Source organism: Poecilia reticulata, linkage group LG2, assembly GCF_000633615.1.
Source record: "Poecilia reticulata strain Guanapo linkage group LG2, Guppy_female_1.0+MT, whole genome shotgun sequence".
Classification (NCBI taxonomy): Eukaryota; Metazoa; Chordata; class Actinopteri; order Cyprinodontiformes; family Poeciliidae; genus Poecilia; species Poecilia reticulata.
In genome coordinates this window covers 31,202,384-31,221,689 of record NC_024332.1, presented here as the reverse complement: position 1 = coordinate 31,221,689, position 19,306 = coordinate 31,202,384, and the positions used below count along the sequence as shown (strand labels likewise).

The window sequence follows — 19,306 nt, the reverse complement described above, 5'->3', positions numbered from 1 at the left end:
ACTGTTTTAGTGTCACAATGACCTTTGAAACTTGACTGAAACTCTTCAAACAGGTTATTTCTATTTAGATGCACACACACTTGATTAGCAACTATTTTCTCAAGAATTTTAGATGAGAACCCCAAGTCATAAAATTAGAAATGCTCCATATTCCTAAGAAAATGTATTGTAAATCTGAAACAAACAAAAAAAAAATCTTCCCTTTAGTAAACAAATCATTTGGTAATCTTAACTAAGAAAAATTGTACTTCTAGTCTGATTTAATATCAGACAGGATATTAGTGAACATATAGTGAAAATACATACCTGGTTTCAACAGATTGGAGCTAAAGCTAGCTAAGTCAATGTCAAAGTTGAAGGTCACACTCTGCAAATGAAGACAAAACTTCCAACATTGTTAAACTATAAAATGTTGACTTGTGGTTATTGTTGGTGGGGAGGCATGAAAGATATAGTTGCAAAAAAATGGGAAATGTCTCAGTTTAACACTGTAGTGGATGTCATCAGCTTAGGTAGAAAAAAAACAATCAGATGGGAAAATAAAACATGCAGTAGAAGAATTAAAGCTGAAAAGTTGTGACCTGTTGGAAGCTTAATTCGTTTTCTAGGTGAAAGTTGATTCGCACATGTCTTCGGTGAGTGAGCCGAATCTCATAAATTATAAATGAATGAAATACCGTGAAGTATTATTCACACAATAAAGGAGCTTCTACGACAACACACCGGGTGTCAATTCACAAATAAAAACAACCACTGATAGAAAAAAGTAACTTTTATTAAGAGGAACACAACACATCACATCATTTACATGAAAATCAGAGCAGTTGATAAACACTGTCATGCGGTTGCCGAGCCGGGAAACATTGTTGGTAACAAGAGAACAGGTTGCTCCAGCCAGATAGCGCTATAAAAGCACAGGCTCAGAGCTGCAGGTAGAGGTTTGTCAAAACAACGATCAGTCTGAACCTGTTTGGCATGCTGATGTTTCAGGGCTCTTTTTAAGGATTATTGTGAACTTAAAGATACAAACATGTCAGTGCTGTTTTTGGCCAGCTAAGTGAAACTGAGCACCAAATTTAATTACTTTATTTGTTCCAAAGATTGACAATCTTGAAACGCGTAATGTGTGTGGTCTGCAACTCAAGATTCAACATTACTTAAGTAAACACGTCTTTAAATAATAATACCTAGAAGTAACATTCCCCCTGACATTGCTATCCAGCTATTCAACAAAAACCGTTGCCACTTATACCTGAGTAGGGTTAGCCAATATAACATGTATAGAGTGCTGTTCCCTTATTTGTCACACTGTGATAAGGTTGATGCTGTCCATTGCTTTTCTATGCACTTGTGTAGACCTTTTGATTCTTTAACTAGTGTTTATGTTGCAAAGTTGTACTTTACCGGGGTGCTTTTGCTGTTGAAATCTTAAACTAAAACATGCTTTTTGAATTAGACCAAACAGATAAAAACTGAGCATACTTGTGGTGTATTTAATCTCAACTGTACCTCGGCAAATGTTAGCAAAATTGAACAAATGAACTCTAATCTGTTCAAACATGTTCTCTTTTGTACAGTTGTGATAAAATTGACTGAATTTAATAGAAAAGTACCCTTTTATAGCCAACAAATCATGTGTTTTCACCGCTATTAGGATCTCTGACAATTATAGTGTAATAAAACATCAAGAATTGGTGAACAAAAGTCAAAAACTGGGCAACAATCTTTAAGACACATTTTTATATAAGATGATTAGTCAGAACAAGTAGTACTAATACATGACATTGGAAAACCTTTGATAATGTCAAAAAAAATGTCTTACCCATCCAGAACCTCCCATGTTATCAGGCCTTTACAGCTTTTTCAGCAAGAAGAGAATGCCCATTTCCACATCTGTAAATCAAGCAAAGTGGTTACTCTTACCTGCTCCTTCTTCTCCAATCAGCTTTTTCTGTGAAATACTCGCTTCCCTTTTCTTGTTAATGTCTGACATCTAGCATTTGGAGGTTAAACTTCTGTATCTCACTCAACAGGATCTCCAGTGTGTCCAGGACCTAAGTCTTTCTTCGCTAGCACCATCTGCTGAGGAGCTTAGCTAGCCTTGGAAACGAGATAGATGCTCACTACCAGGAACGACACTGCAAGCTTCTTCCGTGGGTGTTGTGCTCCGTGCTGCCTTCTCCCTTCTCTCTCAAATTGCTGACTGGTCCACTGTGCTGGGGGATGAAGGTGTTCTGTCTGACAGTCATCTGCAATCCTTCCACACTAGCGATGCTGAGGGCCCAACTGCAGGAGGTTGTAGCTTTCAGTCCTACTCCCCCCTCCAAACACTGTCATTTGCATGAGCTGTTTTCTAGAGTCAGGGCCTCCCTTTACATTAACCCTATACACATTAAGAAGTAAATGACACACTCTATGTAAACATACACACCACAGTCACCCAAAGAGATACTCCTTGAACTTTTTTTTGTCTCATTACAACAACAAATTCCAGAGTAAATGTATTAGATTGTTGATAGGCCAACACAAAGTTACTCATAATGGTGAAGTTGACAAATAAAAATCTGAAAAGTGTAGCACATTTGTATTTATCCTCCCTGAGTCTTTAGATTGCAGAAGAATATTTCACTGACATTACAGCAGCAGGTCTTTTTTAGGCATATCCACCAGCTTTGAACATCTAGACTCTGAAAATCAAGCTCAAGCTGATTAAGACTGCATGGAGTGCATCTGTGAACATAATTTCTCAAGTCTTACAACAGTTTCTCAGTTGGGTTAAGGTCTGGACTTTGGTCATTCTAGGATGTGAATCTGCTTCAATGTAAGTTGTTCCATTGTTACGGTAGCTGTGTGTTTTAGGATTAACGTCTTACTACAAGGTAAACCACCGCCGAGCCTTTTATAGCCCTCTACAGCTCTTCCTTTCAATCACTTCAGAAAAATGTTACCCAAGAATAACACTACCACCAGGTTTCACGGCGATACACCACATATGTGGTTTTGAATGTGAACAAAATGTCTTATCTGCGCTTATGTTTTTACTACCTGCTAAATGGCTAAAGGCAAACTATAAATGAGACTTCCGATGGCTTATTTTCCACAACAGCGCTCGTCGAGTGGTTGTTCATGTTGTAATTCTAATCCGGCTGCCATCAGATATCAGTGTGAAAAGTCAAGTGACCCGAATTCCAAAACATGGATAGTACATGTCAACGTGACTCTACCAATAACAATCTGAAGACATTGCACAATAATAACTGTCACCATCATGATAAGCTCCATCTGGGTGCCTGCCAAACCTGTTTTGTCTGTTGTTTACATCTGATCTCCCAGCTCTCTTCCTTATTGAGAAATTTGTTGTGAAACTGCGAAGTTCGTAACGATTAATTGAAGAAAAAAATAATTATGCTGTTCAGGATGTCGAAGTTGTATTTGGGTAACTTTTACCTACAGTGTGAACGAAGCCTAATAGTTGTCTTGTTGACAGATATCCCACCTGGGCTACAGATCGCTGCAGCTCCTGTAGAGTAACCATGGGTCTCATTAGTCCTTAATAGTTCAGGTGAATTGCCACATCTTAGCTGGTTTGCTACTTTGAAATAAAGATTTTAACAGTTCTTCTCCAGAAGAGGTTTGGATTGTTTTCTAACTTTCTCCCAGAGCTGTCTGTTGTGTTCCTTGGTCTTCATAATGCTGATTTTTCACAAATATTTCCTTACGGACTTCTGAGCCAATCACAGAACATCTGGATTTATACTGAGGTTAAATTAGGCACAGGCGGACTCTATTTACTAATTAGGCATCTTCTGAAGGCAACGTCTTCAAGTCGATTTTTTTAATTCAAGGACCTGAGAGTAAATGGGGTTCAATACAAATGCATGCCATAATCATTATTTTTTTGTGTGTAAACTCCTCAAAAACCATAAAATCTTTTTTCTTACACTTCACACTTATGTACTACTTTGTGTTGGTGTATAATACAGAATCTCAACAAAATACATGCAAGTTCGTAGTTGTAACGGGACAAAATAGGAAAGAAAAGACTACTTATAAAACCTCCAGTTAATTTGAACAGGCTACACCAACATTTCATTGACATGGAAAAACAATAATCTGTGGCTTATTTAAATCTTTGCTGAACCAATAATGCACCGAACCTCATGTTACTTTACTACACAGTTTTATTTAGTCTTTTTTTAATCTAATGAAAATATGTGAACAATCTAGAATCTGGTTTGCTGGGAACATAAGGAGTAAGGGATTCTCTTGGTTCTAATCTAGGCTCTTTATACTTGTACACTGGTACTACGAAGGATTTACATACTGTGCTTTACATACAAAAATTAAAATACACTTGACACTTGCAATGAATAAATCATAATAACTTCAGAAAGAAGAAATTCTAGCTGATCTAACAGCCTGATGTAACAAAAAACAACTTAGAGACAAATAATTGGCCGGCAGAAAACCAGGTCATAAAAAAAATTAAAGTAAAAAAAAATGTAGGACTGAAGTTTAAAATTTTTTTGCTCTTTATCCCCAACACCATAGGCACAATACACACACACTTTAGACGCAAAAAAAAAGGAATAACTTTCTCAGCAGGGAAACATCTAGCACAATTAGGGAAGTGCATCATCTGAACTCATGTCTTGTTCTTACAGTCCTTCTTCCTTTAACTTCTCCGACTTAGCTGCAGTTAAGTCTGACTTCTGTGTTCCTCTAATGCTTTCAGATGACTGCCTCAAAGTAACCTGCAGCTTTCCTGACAATTCCTTTGCTCACCTCCTCGCCTCTCCTGCTAAGAACTGAAGCCTGTTGAATGGATACAGGATAGAACAAATAGTTAATCTGCACTTTCATGAGGCTCACTCTGTACTGTGCTACGAGGCTGGAGTGAGACTTAACGCCACTTACCGAAAACATGCTGCGTTCAATACCGCCGTGAGCCGTAGCCTCCGCCACTGCCTCCGGAGCTGTAGCCACCTGGAATTAAGGAGTAATCACCATAAAATTATGCTGTTCTTAATCCGGAGATGTGTTTCAAAGTCTGGATTACGCAGACTTTTCAAGGTAGAACTCACCACCATATGGTCCACCAGAGTTTCTGCCACCAAAGTTATTTCCCTTCATTGGCCCATAGTTTGACTGCTGTCCACCATAATTTCCAAAGTCGTTGTAATTTCCACCCCCTCCATATCCTGAAAAGGTAACTCAAATTTGAAGCAATACCTCCAAAGCGTAAGTAAGCGTAAGCGAGGATAAAATTTTTACCTCCCCGGTTGCCTCCATAACCTCCATCGCCACTGCCACCAAATCCCCCGCCCTGGTTTCCGTAGCTTGGACCGCCACCTCCGTAACCCCCTCGACCACCTCCATAACCAGGTCCACCGCCATAATTTCCTCCCGGACCTGGGAAAGCAAAGAATGACCAATTCAGTACTGCCTTACAGTTTACAACCTTACTCTGCAAAATCATCAAAATGATAAAGGATTAGTTCCTATCTCTGTGAAGATGTAGGCAATAATAGTTCATCTAACTTGTAGTACCAGCTTATAGAAAAGTTTAATTTTCTTTACTTTCATTTTAAACAGAAGCTGGTCTTTCTCTTTTACAAGACCAGTCCACTTATGGGTACTAATGAAGTTACTTACCATCCCTGATTTTAACTTTTTAAAACAACTCAAGTTATGGTCATGTTGGTGAAATATAACCCTGCATTAGCAGTTATTACACATCTTCATCAGGGAGTCCTAATATTTATGTATATAGGTCCAATTCTGTTTCTAGATTAAGTAAAATATCCAGTGATAACTGGTGATTTATAAACCCTTTGAAGAAAAGAAATGGTACATTATGCATACAAATATTTGTGTCCCTAAGCTGTTACTGAGTGTTCCGTTTTATTTGGAGGAAACCATTTTGTTCAACAAAAAATTATTTCACACTACACAGAGATATTTGCACACACCACAGACTGACATTGGACCTCGACCTCCAGCTGTTTTTATGCCTTGTTGATAAAATGCTCTTTCTACAGTTCAATTTAAATCTACACGAACAAAACTTATAAACGGAGCTTTTCTCCAGCTTCATCAATGAAGTTTGCTCTTTGCATGATATACTTAATAATAAATGGGTTAATAGGAACATGATGTACTGTGCATAGGTCTCTCCCACTAAGTGAGCGGTCTGAGCGGGATCTCATCACAACTGGCTCCCTTTTACTGCAAACGTCTGTGAAAAGTTGGAACCCTCCTGATTTGTTAGATCAAATACTATGATATTCCATTCTTATATGCTAGGTTTTTTATATGCAGCTGACCAGGGGGGCTGATACAGATTATAAATAGTTTTAGTTTTACAACATCCTGGAGATTCAATCACTTTTCTAAAAACTCACTGCAAGATGACATCTGAAATACAGACAGGAGAGCTACTACTTATATTAACTTCACAGTGCTTCATTTCAAACATTCCAAGCTGCACTTGAAGCATTTTGCACAGAAATAATGGTGGCAGTGGTACTTATTTTAACTGTAAATGATACTGAAGTTAAGTTTCATACCATTGTCAAAATCATCATTATAACCACTGCGTCCTCCATAGCCATCTAGAAAAAAAAAGCACATTATTGTCAAACAGTGCATTTAAAATAGCACCAGGTTAAATGCTTCACATATCAGACCTTCTCTACACAAAAGTAGGTTCTTTTCAAATCATTATTAAAGCCAACAACATAACATCTAACGTATACAAACCTCGACCGAAGTTACCGCCACCTCCAAAATTTCCACCTCTGCCCATGAAGTTTCCTGATCCTCCGCTCCTTCCTGATGGGTGACATTTTAGAAACACTCATTACACAATTGACTTCCCACCTACAATTCAGGCATAAATAGCTGCAGTTTTACATTTTTATTTCATAGTGAACCTCACCTCGGTTACTGGATATAGCATTCATTTCCTGTTTAGATAGCGCTTTCCTAACTTCACAATTGTGAAAGTTTATTGTGTGAAATTTCTGGGCTGTAAGAAAAAAGGAAAAACAAAACACATAATCATAGACTGATTTTTTTTTTTTTTTTTACAAAAAATGTATTTTCTAACTTAAAGCAAGAGCGTACCGACAATTTTGTCCACAGTGTCATGGTCGTCAAATGACACAAAGCAGAATCCTCTTTTCTTTCCGGTGGAGCGCTCCTCCATGATGTCGATACAGTCAATCTTTCCGTATTTCTCAAAATATTCCCGAATGTGGTGCTCCTCTGTGTCCTCTTTGATGCCGCCAACAAAGATCTTCTTCACTGTCAGATGTGCTCCAGGTTTGTTAGAGTCCTTTAAGAGAAAATCTAGTGAGTGCAAACGCCAACCACAGCAACACGGCTGTAACATCTGATTTCTGGTTTGAGGTGTAGATTTTTACCTCTCTGGACACAGCCCTCTTGGGTTCAACAACTCGCCCGTCGACTTTATGAGGCCTCGCTTTCATGGCCTCGTCAACTTCAGGTACAGAGGAGTAAGTTACAAAGCCAAACCCTCTGGATCGTTTACTGTTAGGATCCCTCATCACCTAAATGCGATATAAAGATAGACAGATTCAATTGTGTGCAAGTGAATTGCTTGTGTTATTACTATGTGGGAAAGTCTTTAATAGACTATGATAAATCTACAAACCACACAGTCTGTGAGAGATCCCCATTGCTCGAAATGGGCCCGTAAACTCTCCTCTGTGGTTTCGAAGCTCAGACCTCCGATAAACAGCTTTCGGAGCTGTTCTGGTTCTTTCGCCTCACGGTCCTTTCAAAGCAAAACGCAAGAAGAATTTCAGCAGAAAGTTATGCAAGTGGAGACGGAAGTTGAAAACCAAAACGTGACACTTTTAGTGTTTCAAAAAAAAAAAAAAAAAAAAAGCAAGAGCACAGACATTAACAGCTTGTGAAATAACTGGACGTGCCCTTCAAACACAAATATTCACATTATAAATAGGAATACTATTATAATATTACATAGATTGATAAACAAGGGAAAAAAAACAAGCCTGTTGTTTTCCAGGTTGACACACAACCATTTTGCTTTACTTCAGTTGCTAAATCTCACAGGTGCTAACATGCAGCAGTGTGCTATCAAATTACAGGATGGAATTTCATTTTGCTTTCATTTTAAAAATGTTTTACTCTAGAAACACTGATCTGAAGAGATGGCATCAGGATGTTTTGAAACAGGCACACTGCTCTTTCTCTGGAAGGGGAAAAGAAGGCACCCAGCTGTGCTGACCCTGTGCAAGACAATTTATCACAAGAGTAAACCGTGAAATGTATGGTGCCTTAACTGCACTGTAAAGTTGCTGCAACACTGAAAATATCAATGTGTGTGTGAGGCTGTTATCATACAGTCTGTGTTGATGTTAACCCTTTCAGAAGATCATGTTTAAAATGTGGCCACCACACAGACAAATGGCAGGCTGACCAATGTGTCTTTACATTTCAACAAATTATTACTCTTCTTGTGTGTAAGAAGAGTAATAGACCATAATGACTCCAATCAAGCTTTTACTATTACAGGAAAATGTGGATACAGTAATTTGTGATTTTGTAATGTGTTAATAATATTCCCTTCAAAAACATTTTTTACTCACTATGGATTGAAATTAGCAACTTTTTTTTTTTTTCAAAAGCATACCTGATCTGCTGAAGGGCCATATACCTATTAAGCAGACATAGTTTTTTTTTTTCTATGATTAAAAAAATGGTAAAAAAAAAATTCATATTTTTTAGATTTAATGTTTAAGCAAATGAAGTCTGCTTTCTATGACGGGATCTGTTTCAACAGAAACGTAAATAAAAAATAACACTGGGAATAAAATATGAATTACATTTTGTACATTTATTATGAACTAAACACTGAACTCTTTTCTAATTTGCAGGAATAATAATGACACATTCTCAAAAATGTGTCATTACTATCAAAAATCTATGTATAAATCTTGTGTAGAAAAACTGAAAACATTTTTAAATGTGTTAATGTTTTTCTTGCATATATTGTTTCACTACGAACTATGGTCTATGTAAATATGCTCAGGGAATAGTCAAGACGATTCAAAAGTAATGCAATAACATCTGTACAGACAAAATAGGGTGCCTGCTGAACACTAGAACTTTAAGTCTAGGGACCCCACTATTGGTGACCTTTTTAATCACTGTGACGCACAAGCAAAAGCGGACAAACGTATATCAACCTAAATTTCAATTAATATGTTGCAGGAACTGCCCTTGGCACTTGTTTTTGACTACCGACAGGCAGAGTCCCATAATGAAAAACAGTCCTTCATATTTAAAGAAGGTAACCAAAATTAATGGGAAACAGCTACGTTTAATAAGACTCTCAGCTATTACGTTAAAGAATCTTAATTAACTTGAGAAGTGCCACCTGCCTTTACATCGTATTTCATGTCAAAATGGCTGCTGCGACAATAGCACGGTAAGAGCAGTAGCTAACATCCCTTTGCTTCATTCATTAGAGCTGTGGGTTAGAACACTAACATATAACAGATACATATATATAAAGATAAATATTTTAGTCCGTTTTAAGCGTTAAAGTGAGGAAATAATCATTATTTTTTAGGTACACTGCTAGCTGTAGTAATTATGAAGCCGTTAGCTTAGCATTAGCGTTAGCTAATCACAGCGTTACTAGGCATAGTGGAGGTACCGAGAAGTAGTGAAATTGCGCCATGCAGCCTTTACTTAAATCTTACATTTTTGTTTAGCATAATGGAAGCAATGACTTTGAATATCTCTGCATGTATGTGTTTATTTTTAATGGTTAACAGCATCTTACCTCCATTTTGCAGATATGCAGGGCGGAGACGTTAACTGTATCACGTGACCTTCTTACGTCAGCTTGTGCCACTTCTCTAAACGTTTTACAGGAAAAACCTTAAATATAGACGGCAACGACTGGTTTATGCATTGAGTAAGTTGGACAAATTGTTATACGTATTATTATTTTACTTCAGTTCAATTAAAACGGAAGTATGATAATTGGTAGCCTTGTCATTGCTATTTTGTGAGGTCATTTAAAAATAAGAATTGTCGCCACCTTCTGGCTAAAAATGAAAAACACCTTGAGTGTGTCTCGTGTCAACAGCAGTGGTGTTCAAAGATAAAATATCCACAGTTTTTTTGGTGGGGAAGGGGGTTCAGAAAAGACATTTAGAAACAAAAATGAATTCTAGAATTATTGCTAATGTCATATTTTTTTTAAATGTAAAAATAAAAATGCATTCATAAGTGGATGAATATATTACAATTGTTGAGGTTTTTCGTGCCTTTATTATACTCTAATTGAAATTTGAGTTTAATGCTTTACTTTGGTTTTAAAAAAAAGTTTGTCACAAGTGTCTTCCACTGTTATTGTGTGAATTGGAATAGGAAAAGTCTGGTAAATATTATTGCATACAGCAGGAATGTTATTTCAAATATCTGTACTGTCATTTACACAGCTTTTTCATTACTTAATTACTGACAATACATACAATATTTTTTATTGCATGCACACTTTGTTCTTTTTTTAATGACAGTACTCAGTTGCACATACACATTTCTTTGAAACAGAATATGCTATTTTAATAACCTTACAGTATAATTTTTTTATGTTGTAAACTTTCCCTTACTATGCGGTTTCATATTTTTCTTCTTTTTTTTTTTTTTACATCTTTTACTTTAGTTTGAATATGTGCACTTTAATTTATCTTTGACTTGCTGCTGGTACACCTGAATTTCTCATGGGACAATAAAGCGCACTTCTATTGTGTGCTCTTAAAATGTATGAATAAGCTAGTTTATCTGTTAACTTATCAATAGCTATGCCTGTCATGCATATTTGAGCAGCTTACAGACTCTGAGTATGAAAAGTCTGAACAGGACATATGTACAAAATGTTAGAGATAAGTTGAGGCAGTATCAATCAGTTGACATGTGCATTTTATGGAACTCTGAACTTGCTTCTAATGTGCTGAGTGCAAACAGCAATAGTGCACTGAAATGAATAGCTTAAGATAATTCGTTACTCCCAATACCATAAAAAAATTATGGAGGAAAGTGCAACATGCAACACAAACTAAAATGCATGTTCAGACTTCTTCTTTGTAAAGTAAATTGCCAGTAAGTGGCCATGACTTTAAACTACAGCAAAATTCCAGTTTCCCTCTGCATTCTTTCATGTTGGACATTAATTTATTTCTACTCCCCAAAATAAACAACACAACCCTCTTTTTTTATTTTAAAACTTATATAATTTGCACTGAAAGGGACATTTATATTAATTTCTGAATTTTTTATTTTTATTTCCCCTCCCCCCCAACTTCTTTGCAGATTGGGATTTAGGAATAATTTCTTCAAACTGCAAATCCGATGATATTGACAGAAAACATTTACATTCTTTTTAGCTGCAGTTCTGCAGGATTTTTCCATCTGTAATTTTCAGAACAGGTTGAAGAAAGATACTCGACTGGAAAAAATACGATGCATGAGCCAGATGCTACTTAACCTTGTTGAAGCCGACTGGCATCTTCAAAATATATGACACTTTTACGGTTTAAACAATGTCCGTCATTAACTTTATAGTAGTATGTGAGGAAAATACAGCCCCAATAAAAAGGGGTAATGTTTCTCTGACACTGTTAATGATGACTATTTATGATTCGTCCATAGTTCAAATTTAAGAGCATGTCTGATTTGATTCTTTTAGTCCACTGCAATTACGTTATTTGCCCAAACACTGAGGCATTATTGTTTAGTACAATATTTGTGCTTATATAATATCAAAGTATTGTATTGCATAAGCATGTGAACATTGTCTTTGGCTTAAACAGGACCCTGTTTGACCATTACTGGATAATAAATGTATTGGAGACTTAACGATAATAAATCACTCACACATTTTCCGTAGTCTCACACCCTTAGTAATTAAGCTCCATCAGACATCAGAGATCTGATTGTTTCATTTATTCCTAGCAGAGCCCTTCAGCCTCAGACTGCAGGTGGTTCCTAAAGTTTCTAAAAGCAGAATGGCAGGCTGAACTTTAAGTTGTCAGACTCCTATTCTGTGGAAACAGTCCTTAGTTTTAGTTTATGAGTCAGACACACCTGTCTACTTTTAAGCTTTCCATCTTGATTAAGCCAATAGTTATATCTAAGCTCACTGATCAATTAGTTAGGAAGTAGAGAAAACAAAGTCATTGTTTTTGCAGTGGTTATCAAAAAATTCAACTTTTAATTGCAGGGCCTTGCCTCAGCAGGAAGAAACGTATTACATTAAGAAATAGTTATTAAAATGAAAGGCAGCATAACCACTGACATCCCTAACAATAGAACAAGAGAACTGATGGATTAAGTTATTATTTCTAGCTCTTAAAATGATCTCTATGCTCAAACTTGGTTAAGTAGTAATTTACCCTGGAGCATCAACACAAGAACACAAGAAACATGCAACTCAAGTAAGGCATTAAGTTACTTTTTGATAACAAAGGTAGAAAAACTACTTGCCCACCCTTGTTTATAATTACATGAAAAACGATAATTAAAAAGTTTATAGCAACTCAAATTAAGACAAAGATGAGGACACAACGTTATATCTGCTACACAGAGAGAGCAGGATGAAGATCTTCATTTAATTAAACTATAACAACGTCTTAAGTGTTTGGGATTAAAAACTGTGATCATTATCCTTTCACTGAGACCTGTTATTTCAGATGTTATTTAACCCATTGTGAATAAAATCAAAGTGAAAATCCCTCAATAATAAAATAAGCCACATGAGTTCTATGATCGTACTGTTTAACCATTTGTAAACGCATTTCATGGTAAGACAAAAGCTTGACCTTTTAACCGTATGATCTGAACCGGCTGCTTGCAGATATAGTCTAATAAATATGACAAGGTTGTAAATTGTGAAATCCTAATGAAGATTAGCCATCAAGGAATATTTTATCTGCTTCTTATGTAAATCAGAATAGGCAACTTGATCAGATTAAACAGTCAAATATGTTCAGTAATGTAATGTTAAGCTATTTAGGTAATGTTCTATAGTGTCTTTTCTCTGCTTCTTGTAACAGATTTTAATGTTTTATATAAGACCTTTTAAATTACATTAATGTCTTAGTAAAAAGGCCTGGCATCCAGTAGGACAATCAAACACAACAAACCCGGTGGCTTGTTTTTTTACATCCCAGAGCCACCAGTGCCCACAATAAACCCACGCTCAGCAGCCATTGCTGCAGCATCTCATTGCTGAGACACTGCGTGTGGGATTTGCAAGGAGGAGATGAGCTCAGCGAGTCGACTGCAGCAACAGTAAACAGGGCAGTATCAGCCTCTCACAGATGTGGTTTGATGGATGCTCGGCGTACACCTTCTCGCCCTCGCCTCGGCACAACATGTTTGTTTGGTTGTTGATCACACCCCCTCAGTCTTTATGCCTAACTGCCCCCTGACACAAAGATACATCACCGGTCCCACACATCTCTGCTGGCCACGGTCAATTCGATTCAGTGTTCTTGTGGAGGCTGCTTTTGACTTTCAGAAAACATTTTAGGAAAACAGCTGCACACGGTGTTACTTTTCCAAATCGCACATCTACTGTTTTAACACCACAAATGTGTATCCCGGGTGTTCCGAGGTGGGATTTAGGTTCAATTAGCAGTTCATTTGCATTAAATAAAAAAGAAAATGACCAAAATTGTTGGTTAATTATGCTCATAAAAGTGCTCTCTGCCCCAATTTACCATAAAACCCTGCAGTCTCGGGCTTGGCCATAATTTTCTTCAGCAACAAATGAGTGATATAATGTCCCGCTGAGATAGAGAGGGATGACATCCTTGTCTGGGCCGAAAGGCAATACTTACCACAGAACCACGATTAAATAATTAACAAGAGTTTTATTCCTATTTTACGCCCCCAAATTATAGTTTGCTATAAATCCGCAAAGCCAGCTATAGAGAACCGTGTCAGCAAAAAATTCAAGTGCAGTAAATCATTAGAGGGAGGAGCCAGTGACTGCAAAATATCTGTGAGGTGAATATAACCTTTTCCCCTTCAGTCTTATCAGGAGGCCAAGGTAAAAATCAGAAACGCTGGTCTTTGTGTTGAAGGCTCTTCTGATTGCCTTTTCACTTTGTTGACAGAAAAAATGATCCAACAGTAGGTGGCACCAAATCATCATTCACAATATAAGTGACTGAAACTATATCATACAAGCACTATCTCAGGAAATATTAAGCTGTCCAAATACCAGCACACTGACAAACATTTAAAATTGTCTTAAAATATCATTTTACTTATATTTATGAATGCTTAGATTTTAATACAAGATGAAGATAATCTGAAAAACGATAATTTGTCAAATAATTTCTTCATTTATAAAAATAGCTGGGTCCTTTGTTGAAAAAAAAAGACTCCCTCCCTTTCTTAAAACACGAGATAGCTGTGATTAATCGCGTCCATTGAAAATCTGTGTTACACTTCATTTGCCAAATCCAGACCTGAATAATGACAGACCTTTGGAATAAAAATAATACATTTAATAGAGCCTGTCTGACAGCATGAAGTAGGCTTGAGAATATCAAAAAAGCTACAGATTGTACCCTAATCAAAAGAAATCTAAGATTAAATACGAAGCATTGGCTTCTATCAGTCTTAAACAAATAGTCTTAAACCATCTCTAAGGCTTTTAGACTCCAGTGAACCACAGCATAAGTTATTCTCCGAAATCATGAAACAGTTTGAATCGGAGGTGCCACAAAATAATCCAGAACAGCATCTAAAACACTTCACGCCTCATTTGCTTCAGTTAAATCATATGGTTGTGATTCAGCAAGTGGAAAATGATTCCAAGGCTAAAAACACTTCCGATATAAACCCCCAAAACAAAAGAAACCCAAACACGACAAACAAATAACATCAAAAAAGAAACAAAACTAAGAGACATCTCACATTTGCCAAAAACATCACGATGACTCTCAACAGTTATGTGAACCAAAGAGACAAAACTAGGCAAAGTTTGCTCAGCTCTGGTTTGCTATTTCAGGACTTGGACAACTTGTTGTAGTTGAGTTCATCTTTGTGACAGAAGATTCTGTCAGAAAGTTCAGCTTAATTAAAATCCTAAAGTGAAGCTTAACCACATTTGGGCAGAACAGTGATTCAAAGCAAACTATCAAGCCCACCTCTGAATAACTGAAAAAAATATATATATTTTAAGGTTTTGGAGTGGTATAATCAAAGTCCAGGTTTCGGTCTAATTTAGATGCTGTATATGATTCCCAAATCCCCTCACTGTAGCTGAATTAATAGAAAATCTGCATGGGTCAAGAGTCTTCCAAAGCAATTCGAGAAATACATGTTCAGTTACTGCAAAACGTTGATGGCAGTTGTGCTGCATGAGAGACACATTCAGTCATTAGGTTTAGGGGGCATACGGTCAGGTTGGTTTGGAGAGCCATAATAAATGAAACCATCATTTGAATTCTATTTTTTGTATTTAATCTGCCTATCTATACAGCTTTTAAGATTTGTTTGATAATCTGATACATTTGTGACAAAAAGCAAAACAGAAAAAAAAAAGATAAACTCCAAAATCTCCAGAGGTTAATCCATAATCGGTATTAAAGACATGATTAAGCATTTATCATTACTTGGTTACTAAGAACCAATAAACCAACCTTTCATCAAACTCAAACTTCAGAACTTAGATATAAAAAAAAAATTAAAAAAAAAGCAAAAATGATAAAAAAAAAAGCAAAAATGATAAACTCTCAACTGACAGCAAAGTTGTGCCAGAATCACATTTTGTTTTGGATGTCCTCTAGATGGCGCCATGGTCCATGAAACCCTTGGCCCTCCAGGTGCAAATCATATCACCTTGTAAATGTCAAACAATATTCTTTGATAGGAAATTACTGTTTCCCCCTGTGTCAAATGTCTGGGTACTTGATTATGTGCAATAATTCCAAATCCTAATTAAAGTTGTTCTATTAGTTTTTTGCCGTTAATATAATTATGAGGGAATGCATTTTTATTATTGACCTATTAGATGATGCATTGAGAATCCTCCTTTGAGGGATATTGCCTGCAAATGATTTATTCATTTAAAGTATTGCTTATTAGCTTTAAAAACATCTGCACTATTGTTACTATTATGCTGTCACTGATATGATGTTGTGAACCTAATGCTCTTTTCAAATACAGCCTCCCTCCCTGCTATTTGTGCCTGAGGGCGTTAAGGTTGACCTTGTCCTGAGAAAGCATAGACTGGCTGCATGACTCCTCTGGGGAACCGTGTCGCCTCTAACCTGGGCTTGGACGGACGGACGTACGCAAGTGGAAAACTCTGAGGAAATGGACATTTGGAGCAGGGAAACCATGGAGTCAATTTAGTCACTGTCTACTACCTTTTCGCATGCAAGTACAAAGCCAGCCTCACACGTTGGTGTTGACAAGAATTTCTCTCTGAGGAATTTAGGGACAGAACAATTCCTAGCATCTGTTTCCTGCTCTCTTGCTCTGTGTGAAGGAAACAGAGTGTAAATCACACCAAATATAAATAGAGTCAGGATTACATTTTTCAGAAGCTAAAGTTGGTTGCTGTTCCACAGTGTTTTGGTTTTTCAGACACCAACATTTGTACCTGCTGTAAGAAATGAAATAATTAAAAACACTCATGTAAATTAAATATAAAATGCGTTAATTTGCCTCAATGATCAAAAGTGCATCGAACCAAGAATAATATTTTCTTCACATCCTTTCACTCAGAAACTTTGAATTCAATGTAATCTTTGTGTTACATTTTAAAGCACAGAAGAGAGTAGCAGGAGCCTCCTCAGATGTAATTGGATCAGAGTTCAATGAACCTCGTCCACAGGATGAAATGCTGACATGGTAGAATAATGTATAATCATGCTAATTGGTTGTGTTGATGAAAAATAACTAGTCACGTAGCTGAGTAGCTAGTGCAAGCTAATGCTAGCCATGTCTAACATGCATTCCTCCCCTCCCAAAAAAACCATCAAATATTTTAATACAGTGTTATAATTATAAATGTTCATGGCTAAGTTAATTTATCAATAAAAACACATGTTATTATGTACAACTGAGTCAAAATATTAAATAGGATCAATTTAACACAAAGGTTTCTTACTAATTAATTTAGGAAATGTCTATTTCTTTTCAGTGTAGTGCTGAAAGTGACTGCCACTATAAAAAATGGGTTTGTTTCGTCTTTGGTTCAGAACTAAGTAATCTGGATTTTGTTTACTCATATTTGTGTTCTCTTTCAGTCACCTTGTGCATTTATTTTTCCCCAAAACAGCCATTCTGTGGCTGTTTTGGGATCATTTAATTAGGCTCGTCTGCTAGTTGTCCCAGTAGTATTCATTCTCATGGTTTGTTTTCAATCAATGTTGGATTTGCTTGTTTCCGTACCTGTTGCTCTCCTGTTGCCTCATATACCTCCCAGTATTTCAACCATGCTGGTTTGTTGGACTTTCTGTTATAAAATTAAGCTTTTCATTAAGTTCTACCTTCCTTCTGCGTGCGTTTCCATCCCAGTCCAAAACAAAATACATAAATTTTTGACATTTGTTGGCCATTTGTTGGTTAGCATAACCTTGTATGCTGTGTCATACCTATAATCCAGTCCTGCTGTGTTAAATACAGCCAAGGCTTTGTGAGTGCATGTTTGACCTGGGACTTGGTCACCAATATAACTCAAGTTAGGTTGCTTTTTTTCTTTTCTTGGGGTTCTTCCTTTCTTATTAACCAAAATTCCTGATTGTTTTTATTTAGATCTGCTACAAGGGTTTAAATGATACGTGTACTGTACACCAATGGTGGAAAAATTCGAAATAGCTATATTATAAAATAAATAAAAAAAATTAGTTATTTTTTGCTTTTGAATCCCTTTCTATGCCATTTTAAAGAACACAAAAACAGAAAAGTTTACCATGCCTGGAAACCGTCTGGCACACTGGCCTATTGATGTCCAAAGAAGAGACACAGATAGTGTGTAGTAATAAAAGTCTTTATTTACAGCTCCTCAGCTGAGAGCAACAGAGGAGTGCTGTGTTTCCTTCTGGCACTAATTGACTGCCTGCAGCAGGAGAAGCATAGACTCTCCTCCCTGCCCCTCTCCAGCACACTTGTCTCAGATGTAATAGTAAGCACAATGCAATTTCTTATTGAACTTTGAAATTCATTGACCTTTACACAAGTAAGAGGAAGACGTATTCATTTTGATTACTCTGGATGTATTTATTAGTAGGAGGATTATTCGGGTAAGGTGTAGTTTGTTCCTCCGTGCCACCCTGTAAGACTAATCTTTTTAAAAGCTCGTAGTGATCTGTGCAGCCCAAAGGCAATTGTGTGCGGTCCATTCAATGCGTGTCCCTTCTTCCTGGGTGAGAAATAAGTAAGGGGGGGGGAAGGATGGGGGAGACAGGGGAAAACCATCTTTGCCGTCCCTTAATTCCTGTGCACGGAGCAACAAACGAGCACAAAAGTGCTGCTTTCACAGTTTTCTGTGGCCCGACGTTGAGCTCCAGGCAGAACGAGACAAAGGAACGGCGGGATGATGAAGTCCCGAGCAGCACAGGGCAGGTGTTTCCTCTGTCTCCTGGGAGTACTGCGGAGTACACCTGCCCACCACTAACCCACCGTGATGGATCGATGAGGCAGTAACTGACTCAGCACTTTAAGAGCCCTACCTGGGATTAGAGCACCAAGGACCTGATTGAAACAAACTGTCATCCCACAAACAATAACACACATCCATCTTGAAGGGTCGACTCCTTTTCTTTCCCCTGCGCTTTACCGTCTCTGAGAATGATTGTGCTGTTGATGATGAGAGGGAGCAGCTACATTTCTGTAAACATGAGGTCTGATGCCACTGCTTGGACTCCATATATACAATCTGCATCATTATCAAGCAGATGAAATATGACCTTTGCACCTCGTGGGACATGAGGGCATGTTCAAAAATCTATAAAACTGGCGCATGGATTCCTAAACACGAAGCAGTTCTCATTCAGTCAAGAATTTTCAGAAAGAAAAGGCATGTGTTTTCATAATGTTTGGAATTAGATAATAGTCTGTTTAAGGACGAATGAGCATAAGGCCTGCAAGGTCCCAGGAGTCGGTGACTAATGCGGTATAATAGCCACTGCTGGCATGGGTCATTTTACAAGTCAGCCCAGGCAAATACTCCACAGTCTTTTATCTAGTTAGATTATGATTACTATTAGTGAGCTTT

At 37.1% G+C, this 19,306-nt stretch overlaps 1 protein-coding gene and 1 long non-coding RNA gene across 3 annotated transcripts; one reads left to right on the top strand and one right to left on the bottom strand.

Moving 5' to 3' along the window:
* Window positions 1-754: 754 nt before the first annotated feature.
* Window positions 755-9,930, bottom strand: hnrnpa3 (heterogeneous nuclear ribonucleoprotein A3). Of its 2 annotated transcripts, none has more exons than XM_008398855.2 (11): window positions 9,842-9,930; window positions 7,679-7,801; window positions 7,428-7,574; window positions 7,129-7,339; window positions 6,941-7,030; window positions 6,763-6,834; window positions 6,570-6,614; window positions 5,275-5,412; window positions 5,085-5,201; window positions 4,918-4,986; window positions 755-1,893 (listed from the first exon to the last, which is right to left on the bottom strand). In XM_008398855.2, exons 1-10 carry the CDS (start codon window positions 9,845-9,847, stop codon window positions 4,934-4,936), a joined length of 1,002 nt encoding a protein of 333 aa, XP_008397077.1. In that variant the 5' UTR covers window positions 9,848-9,930; the 3' UTR covers window positions 755-1,893; window positions 4,918-4,933. The 2 variants fall into 2 exon arrangements, with proteins under 2 accessions (XP_008397077.1, XP_008397069.1); XM_008398847.2 differs by lacking the exon at window positions 755-1,893 and adding an exon at window positions 4,164-4,815.
* Window positions 9,308-17,897, top strand: LOC103458194 (uncharacterized). The gene is made up of 3 exons (XR_532554.2): window positions 9,308-9,481; window positions 9,855-9,976; window positions 16,249-17,897. It is a non-coding gene; the product is annotated as an uncharacterized LOC103458194 (long non-coding RNA).
* Window positions 17,898-19,306: the final 1,409 nt, after the last annotated feature.

Excerpts from the sequence above, each read along its gene's own strand:
- hnrnpa3 (XM_008398855.2), bottom strand. Across the intron at positions 7,575-7,678 it reads GATCTCTCACAGACTGTGTG|GTGATGAGGGATCCTAACAG; the intron begins GTTTGTAGATTT and ends TATCGCATTTAG. Across the intron at positions 7,340-7,427 it reads AGAGGGCTGTGTCCAGAGAG|GACTCTAACAAACCTGGAGC; the intron begins GTAAAAATCTAC and ends TTTCTCTTAAAG.